Here is an 8,891-nt window from a genome sequence, read left to right on the forward strand (position 1 = left end):
ACGGGACTTTTTTTGAATTCTTCTCTTTTGTCTTCCTGTTTTGCTTGTTGCTGATTTACCGTGTAGGTCCGAGAGCTGGAAGCAGAATTGGAAGATGAGAGGAAGCAGCGTGCTTTGGCTGTGGCATCCAAGAAGAAAATGGAAGCAGATCTGAAAGACCTAGAAGCTCAGATAGAGGCTTCAAACAAAGCCCGCGACGAAGCAATCAAACAGTTGCGCAAGTTGCAGGTGTGCACAGCTATTCCAGAAATAATTTAACCAGACCTTGGCCCCCAAAGTCCTTTTCAGCTTCTCCTTACTGTAACAGAGAAAAAGACCTGGATAACCTGAATATAATTGATCAACATTAATAAAAACAGGATCTAATTGAAACTGGATACTCTAGATGTGAAAATTCTGGCCATGTGATTGGTTGGCCAAGTTCTCAGAATAAATATATTGTCTTGCTCTTAAGATGCCTTTTAAATTTCAGGCTCAGATGAAAGATTATCAGCGTGAACTAGAAGAGGCCCGGGCATCTAGAGATGAAATCTTCGCTCAGTCGAAGGAGAACGAGAAAAAGCTCAAAAGCCTTGAAGCAGAAATTCTTCAACTGCAAGAGGTATGGGCATTGAAAGCTGCCTGAGATATACCCGTGGCTTAAGGTGGAGATAGGAATGTTTTGAATCTTAACATTCTGCAATTTGAGTGTGTATATTTTACAGATGCTTTGCCGTTGAGTGTGTGTGGTTTTGGCACAACTTTAAAAGCGTACACACTAAAATGGTTCATCTGTTTGAAGTAGTTGATTTAAATAGTTTTCAAGGATCTGGTAGAGTCAGGCTTCAGTATCAAAAACTCTTGGGTTAGGGCAATGTTAAAACAAAGTCCAGTTTGAACAGAGTCCAAATACAAACAGAAGAAAATGGGAGAAAACAGTGATTATTGTGTGCTGAACAGTTGGCCAGCTAAAACTAGGTGGAACTGTGAATCACCAAACATTGTGGCACCTTTAGTTGCCCCAAGATTCATGAAGACTTCTTGGATGACACATGGAGGGGGAAAGCATAGATAATATTTTTAAGGAGCTTGTGCTCCTCCAATAGAAATGGCTGCCAATATCTAGGCCCCTTTGCATGTTGGCAGGGGTGCCTTACTTTTTGAGAACCAGGAAGATTGGGGTAAAAAGGTGCCAATTTTTAAAAGAGATTACTCAGCTATGTCTGGTAGACTTGAGTAGCTCAAAAGTGCCTCTGATGTATGTTAGAAAATGTCAGGTAATATGTGAGCTGGGGAACTTCACACATGGTTGGACCATGCTAGAAGCAAAGCATATGAATTTCTTAAAAGCAAAAGGCTGCTTGTGCAGGTCTGTTTGATAGTGATATTCAGCGTAACATGGTAGCTTTCTCTTCCCTCCCCCAATATGCTTGAAAATGGTTTTGCCTGCTGAAGCTAGTGAGATTCCCATAAATATATATTTTCAGGACCTTGGTGCCTCCGAGAGAGCCAGACGCCACGCAGAGCAAGAGAGAGATGAGCTGGCTGATGAAATTGCCAACAGTGCCTCTGGAAAGTAAGTAACTCCAGGTAGACTTCTCCACCTATAGCAGCCATTATGTGGCAGAAGCGTTCTGTGTCTGCAGCAGTTGCTGCGCAAACCTCAATACATGTGACAGCAGCCAAATATCTTAGCTGAGTTTGTAGTGATCCTCTGATGTACCCCTGTGCTATAGATCTGCCTTGCTTGATGAGAAGCGCCGCTTGGAAGCCCGAATTGCACAGCTGGAGGAAGAATTAGAGGAAGAGCAGAGCAACATGGAGCTCCTCAATGACCGTTTCCGCAAAACCACTCTGCAGGTAACCCCTTTTGTGTTAGCTGAATGTTTTCTTCTTGCCCCTAAAAGGATGAGAGTGTTTAAACAACTGCTTGCCTTCCTAAAGGTTGACACGCTGAACTCTGAGCTGGCCGGAGAGCGGAGTGCCGCCCAGAAGAGTGAGAATGCACGCCAGCAGCTGGAGCGGCAAAACAAAGAGTTGAAAGCTAAGCTCCAGGAGCTGGAGGGTTCGGTGAAGTCCAAGTTCAAGGCAACCATTTCAGCCCTGGAAGCCAAGATTGGGCAGCTCGAAGAACAGCTGGAGCAAGAGGCAAAGTAAGCAGGGCACACTCTGAAAAGAGTGTTTCCAGGAGGCTGAATCATGATTTGATTTTGAAAAAGCGCAATTTATTCTGAAACACCTTTTCTGGTAGCTATTAATGAAACAAGATAGTCATCCAGCAAGAAGCTTGCAAGCCAAGGAATAATAATCATCCAGTGCAGGCATTTGTGTGATCTTAATCAAATTTATTTCTGATGGTGTGATTTATTGCTTTGATGTTAGCACTGCTTGGTGCGTGAATTGGTCCTCTAGATCAGTGGTGGCCAAGCTTGGCCCTCCAACTGTTTTGGTACTACAGTTCCCATCATCCCTGACCACTGGTCCTGTTAGCTAGGGATGATGGGAGTTGTAGTCCAGAAACAGCTGGAGGGCCAAGTTTGGCCACCACTGCTCTAGATGGTTAAGGGAACCCACTTCATCATTCTAGTTACAGGTAGGTAGCCGTGTTGGTCTGAGTCGAAGCAAAATAAAAAAATTCCTTCAGTAGCACCTTAAAGACCAACTAAGTTTATATTTTGGTATGAGCTTTCGTGTGCATATTTTGGTATGAGCTTTCGTGGTATCTGAAGAAGTGTGCATGCACACGAAAGCTCATACCAAAATATAAACTTAGTTGGTCTTTAAGGTGCTACTGAAGGAATTTTTTTATTCCACTTCATCATTATTATTTTTTCTATTATTATTTCATTTATGAATCTCTTCTCATGTAACACCTCAAAGCGATTTCTAATAACATATATAAAACAGTACATAAATAAAAAACAGTTAAAACAATTGCATATATAATACAGTTTTAAAGACAACTGTAAATATAAAAAAACAGCAGCACACACATAAACTCAGTTCAAATTGAAAACAAATACCAGCTGGAATACAGATTTTAGAAGGTTTGTTAAAAGTGGAATGACGTTAGCAGGTGCTGAAAAGGCAACAGAAACTGCACCTGGCTGATGTGCAATGGAATGGAGTTCCAAATCGTAGCTGTTGCCACACTAAAGGCCTCATTCTGACATCATATGGAGCGGACCTCCTAAAGTGAATGATAATTGCAGGTTGCCCACTTGTGCTGGATGCAGTGATCAGTGGGGTATGTAGGGAATGAGGCAAACTATCAAGTATCCTTGTCCCAGGTTCTGTAGGGCTTCATACACTAATACCAGCACTTGAACCTAGCCTGGTACCTAATTATTCTCACTAGTGCTTTATTTTTCTGCTGTGGGTTGGTATACATTTGGGCTCTGTTGCACTAATGACTAGTCTGTTACCTTTTTGACGTCAAGTTGAGTGATACTGCTCTGTTGACTTACCTTAGGGAGAGGGCAGCAGCCAACAAGCTAGTACGTCGGACAGAGAAGAAGCTGAAGGAGGTGTTCATGCAGGTCGAGGATGAGCGCCGACATGCAGATCAGTACAAAGAACAGGTGAGGAACTACCTGTGCCACTTAGAATCTCTGCTGTGGATAGCCGACTATAGAAAATTTTCCCTGCTAATGCACATCGGGAAGCATAGTAGGTTGTTTACAATGGCTTGTATTGTGGACGGGGAAGGAGCCTCAGGACTGGAGGCTGAGAGAACTCCCTGGTGACTTCCCTTCCTTGGCCACAACCTCTTTCTCCAGGCCAACCCCCCTCACTGGTCCTTCATTGCACTCTCCTTGAGTGTTTTTTGCATGGCCGAAATGTGTCTTTGAAGTCTGACAATGCCTCCTGCTTGTCTTGATGAAGGAAAGAAAGAGGTGTATGAGAGTGGGTGCAGAAAGTAGCCTAGTTAAAATTTGAATTCAGCATCCCACCCACTTTTCCTGCTGTTCCCCACCCACCACTGGAATGTACTCCCAGGAGGGAATGTTCCCCTTGGGCTGAAAAGGTTCTTCACCCTTGGCCAATAACTTCCATAAAGTTATAAAGTGATCAGGCATGTGCACATCCTGCTGTGTCTCTGCTGCTATGGATCCCATTCACTTGGGTATGGAGTCAGGGGGGCTTGTGCAAGCCTCTCCTGCAGCCCATTCAAACTTCTGCTTCTCTTCCCTCACAATCTGGAGTCATTGCAAATGACTGAACTATACCTTCAGGAGAAGGGTATTTCTGCAGCATGCAACTTCTTGCCATAAGATTAAAAAAACAAAAACCTCAGGTAGTGCATTAGAGAAGAGTTCAACCAATGTTTTGTCAAATCCATGTGAGCAGCACAGGCAGCCAGCACTCTCTTGCTTTGTGAAAGTGGATGAACTCGTCAATCTGCCCCGTGGACATCCCACAGTGGATGGAGACCGAAATATTGTTACACCGCTATCAGAGGTTCTCTGTCTCGAAAAGGGAGTGTAAGTGAAAGAGTATCTCTAATCTCATCTAGCGTGTCGTGCGGATGTTTCTTTCATGGGCCCTGTTTCTGATGGTGCTCTGTAGATGGAGAAGGCCAATGCCAGGATGAAGCAGCTCAAACGGCAGCTGGAAGAGGCAGAGGAGGAGGCAACACGTGCTAATGCCTCACGCCGTAAGCTGCAGCGTGAGCTGGATGATGCCACTGAAGCCAATGAGGGTCTTAGCAGGGAGGTCAGCACTCTGAAGAACAGGCTACGGTGAGTCATGTGGTGGGAGGAAGGTCGAGGCAGGTGTGGGCAAATGCTTCGGGGCAGGTTGCTTTTGAGTTGTTGTGAGGGACTCATTTGATTCACCATTTCCAGTTCTCTCCCTCTCCCAGTTTGTGATAGCTTGCCACTAATGTGGTCCAGAACGTAATGGGAGGGTGCTGTTGAGTAGCCAGAATTGAACATTATGCTTGACATTTAATGTAGCACTAAGTGGGGGATGTGGCCCTCAACAACAGGACGTTCCCCAACCCCCCCCCCCAGAGCAGATTTTTTTTGGGGGGTGGAGCGGGAGGGGAGTCCTGTTGTGTGTGTGCACACACAACAATTTTGTTGAATCCCACCCCATGTCTACAGGGTCAGATCATTAGCTCATTTTGTGCCAGGTAGGCTGAGACCTAATGGTCAGGGGTCCCTTTACCTTTAGGCTGAGTGCAGGCTGCTTGCAACAAATGGCCCTACTCAACTCCTATACGAATGAATGAGAGGGTAAAGCAGGGGTCAGCAAACTTTTTCAGCAGGGGGCCGGTCCACTGTCCATCAGACCTTGTGGGGGGCCGGACTATATTGGGGGGGGGGGAAATGAACGAATTCCTATGCCCCACAAATAACCCAGAGATGCATTTTAAATAAAAGGACACATTCTACTCATGTAAAAACATGCCGATTCCCGGACCGTCCGCGGGCCGGATTTAGAAGGTGATTGGGCCGCATCCGGCCCCCGGGCCTTAGTTAGTTTGGGGACCCTGGGGTAAAGTGATGTTTCCTGAGCTATAGCCACACAGGTACCAGTCATAGTTGTAGGCTTCTGTCTATCACTGGAAACATGATTTAAGTGGTATTGTGATCCTCATCTGTGAGCGCTATGGTCTCAACAAGGGGGACTCCTTTATGCTAATGTGGTGCATGGTGGGTAGGTAGACATCCTCAGGGTCTCAGTAGCTTTCTCTGTGGAGCAAAGGTCTATGTCCTTCCAACAACTCATTCCTTTCCCTCTTCCTTGTAGGAGGGGCGGCCCAATCACGTTTTCCTCCAGCCGATCCGGGAGGCGCCAACTGCACATTGAAGGGGCTTCCCTGGAGCTTTCAGATGATGATGCAGAGAGTAAAGGCAGTGATATCAACGAGCCGCAGGCTGCCCAAACAGAGTAGAGCCCCCCCACACACACACCATATCTTACAGCGGGCATTCCCGCCAATGTGACTTTTGCTCCATGCATTTGGAAGAGGAGGAAGAAGAGGCCCTTACTGGCCACCAAATTGCCTTGTGGCCCTAGACTTGCCTTAGGCAAAACTGGCACACTACCTGGTCATGCAGGCCAGCCCCAGCATACTGCTGCCTGGCTTTGCCATGATGTAGCCTGCTTTGGATATAGGTACCACTGCTTCTTTATATGTATTAAAAATGTCTTCGTTCAGTGCTCTTTGTCTTCAAGGTATCCATTGTAAAGCCATTTTCTAAGGCACTGAGCAATAGGATTATCCCTCTGTCCCTTCTGATACACCATTCCTAAGCAGAAGTTTCTGACACCTGCCTCTTCCCCTTTTCTATGCATGTTTAGCTGTGTAGCAATCACTTGCGTTTCTTTTGGTCTCCAAAGTTCTGCTTAAGTACCAGCCCTGACTGCGCCTTTTCCCTGATCATTTTAAGATAGATTTAGGTTATTGACTGTGAAAACGCCCTGAGGGGCTTCAGGGGGTAATGTATGGCTGAGTAGCAGCATCTCTACTAGGCAGCAGTTGGTGCTACATAATGAGCACTCTTCAACCGTGGAACCTCCAAATTGGGTTGGTGCTATGTCCTGGCAGATTAGAGACCAAATAAGATACTAACCACTTTCTTCCGTACAGTACTATTAATAGTGCTCAGTGCAAATTGGATAGTCTGAGCCTGGGAATTGGATTACCCCCCGCAGCTACCCAGCAACTGCTTCCTTGCTGGGGGCAGAAGTGTTAAGATTAGAGCCAAAGCTCTTGCCAGCTATTTTGATGCCCAACACCAGTGTTTCTGCCAGAGGATAGCATGAGGACATTGCCTGTAAATGGATACATCCTGTGAAACTGCTCTCTCCCTTTCTTCGGCTTTCATTTGGACAGTGTTAACTGCACCTAGCTTAGCATCCTTATTGTTCCATAGCTGTGAACTGACATTTACAGAAAGTGCCTTAGACACTACAGTACTAAGACAATGTTACATATATAATTTGCCTATAACAATGATTTAATGTATTAATTTTATCATATCATGTTACATACACATCTTCTCTAGTCCAAGTGGTATTGATATTCAGTGATGAGGAATCAGTGTTAACTATGAAATCTTGATCTGTTGCAACATGCTTGAAAAAAAAATAATTTTCTTTGGTTACAAGCTTTAACATCTGTTATAAAGCTTTTGTTTCTGTGCATTTGGGTATTTCTTAATCATAACTGGCTGTTGACCACCAGGCATCTGACTGCAAATACCTTGTTTCTTTGTATCTCCATATTTCTAGACAATGATTTTTGTAAGACAATAAATTTATTCATTCTAGAGACTCATTCATGCTTGGGCTACTTACTTAGAAGAGATGCTCCCCCTCCTGAACTCAAGATAGAAATGAATAAATGAAACTTGCAGGTTTGTCCCTATTGATAATCTTACGGGATTTAGGGAGACCAGACAGCTACCCCTTTGGGGAAGAATTCTTACTTCGATGTAAACTGATGGTGCTATAAAAGTAAATGATGTTGATAATACAATTTAAAAATGATTCAGTATTTAATATTATTAATAGACATTGAGTTACTTCAATAATTCATTTTCTTGGGTTTTAAATTCTTTTAGCATTTGAGAAAGAGGTATGTAGAGTTCAGCAACCAATACATAAAGCAAGGAATACTAGTCATAGTAACTTGGGGGGGGGGGTGCTGCCTCTCCCATTCCTTAATTTAGAAAAAGGGAGAACCACCTTTTATCTGTAAGCCAAGTTTGACAGGTTGATGCCACACCTTTCAAAATCCCTTTCCCTTTAGATTTTGTTTACTCTTGTAGCAGTGTGTAATGAAGATGATAAATAGTTTTGCAACTGGTGTATAACTTAAGGCAGTACCCACTCACCACTTTACCAAGTTGCAGAGGCCTGTTATACTTGGGTTAAAACACACTAATGCATGCCCAAATCTTTTTATCTTTCCCCAGTCTGCATGCTAGAAGGAACTTTGGTGTTATATAGCATACTATGCTAGTAGTAGCCTACATTTCCATTCTGGCAAAAGAGTGCTTCATGGTGTTTTTTCTCTAGCCAGACTGGAAATGCAGACAATTTCCCTTGCAACAAGGTTAATAATTTTTGTGGGCTTATTTACAAGGTTCCCATGAAATTCCCACCAGTCTGAATAAAGGCTTGAAATGAATTACTGCAGATAAAACAGCTGCCACATGAAAACCTGTCTACACAATTAGTCCTGGGACATGAATTTGTAAAAGGAGTCTTTGTAGTAAGTTTACTAGCAAAAGAGGGCAGTGCTTGCACTATAAGCCTTATACAAACAAGTCTATTTCAGTAGCATCCTAGCAGAGACATTTGCTATTCCTCTTCATGGTTGGCCCTAGCAGTTTTAAGTTCTCTTCCGATACATCTGTGTCCCATAACAGACTTAAATAAGTTTCTAGGGGCATGCCAGCAGCTGTTACTATTTCAGCAACTAGTCATTTTATAGAGGGAAAGTAAGTGACGTTTTCAAGAAATAACAAAACCAGCTGGGTTACATTTGAGGTGTGTGTGGGGAGAGATGGCAGTGCCTATCTCAACTATGTTACCCTGGCCTAGAGAACAACTGAGGAGGAAGAAACCACAGCTTTCCCAGTAAATTAATAATAATAAATATTTAAACCCCACCCATCTGGCTGGGTTTCCCCAGCCACTCTGGGTGGCTCCCAAGTGCCATAGGAAATCAGTTTGTACACTAAAATAAAGGAGCCCAAAGTAGTAGTCTATATGTAGTAAAACAACTTAACTTACTTAAAAATGTCTGCATAGAGGATTAACACTGCATGCTGGCATTTCCCAGCAAACTTTAGCAAAAAGCTGTTTCTTCATTTTAGGACAGCTTGTGTGCTCTATAGCACTTAGACTAGGAATGAGAACATGCTGTCCTACAGATGTTAGCCTGCCATACT

General features: G+C 43.9%; 1 protein-coding gene across 3 annotated transcripts in view; it reads left to right on the forward strand.

Moving 5' to 3' along the window:
• MYH10 (myosin heavy chain 10) overlaps positions 1–7,270 on the forward strand; it is a 72,728-nt gene extending 65,458 nt beyond the window's left edge. For all 3 annotated transcript variants that reach the window (XM_035104703.3, XM_035104704.3, XM_035104705.3), the window contains 8 exons: positions 67–228; positions 473–601; positions 1,467–1,555; positions 1,716–1,839; positions 1,924–2,132; positions 3,452–3,560; positions 4,549–4,721; positions 5,737–7,270. In XM_035104703.3, the coding sequence (XP_034960594.3) occupies positions 67–228; positions 473–601; positions 1,467–1,555; positions 1,716–1,839; positions 1,924–2,132; positions 3,452–3,560; positions 4,549–4,721; positions 5,737–5,881 (1,140 nt within the window). In that variant the 3' untranslated portion in view covers positions 5,882–7,270. The remainder of the gene's footprint in view (positions 1–66; positions 229–472; positions 602–1,466; positions 1,556–1,715; positions 1,840–1,923; positions 2,133–3,451; positions 3,561–4,548; positions 4,722–5,736) is intronic.
• The last annotated feature ends 1,621 nt before the right edge of the window (positions 7,271–8,891 follow it).

Source organism: Zootoca vivipara, chromosome 2 (genome assembly GCF_965207765.1).
Source record: "Zootoca vivipara chromosome 2, rZooViv2.hap1.1, whole genome shotgun sequence".
Lineage (NCBI taxonomy): Eukaryota > Metazoa > Chordata > Lepidosauria > Squamata > Lacertidae > Zootoca > Zootoca vivipara.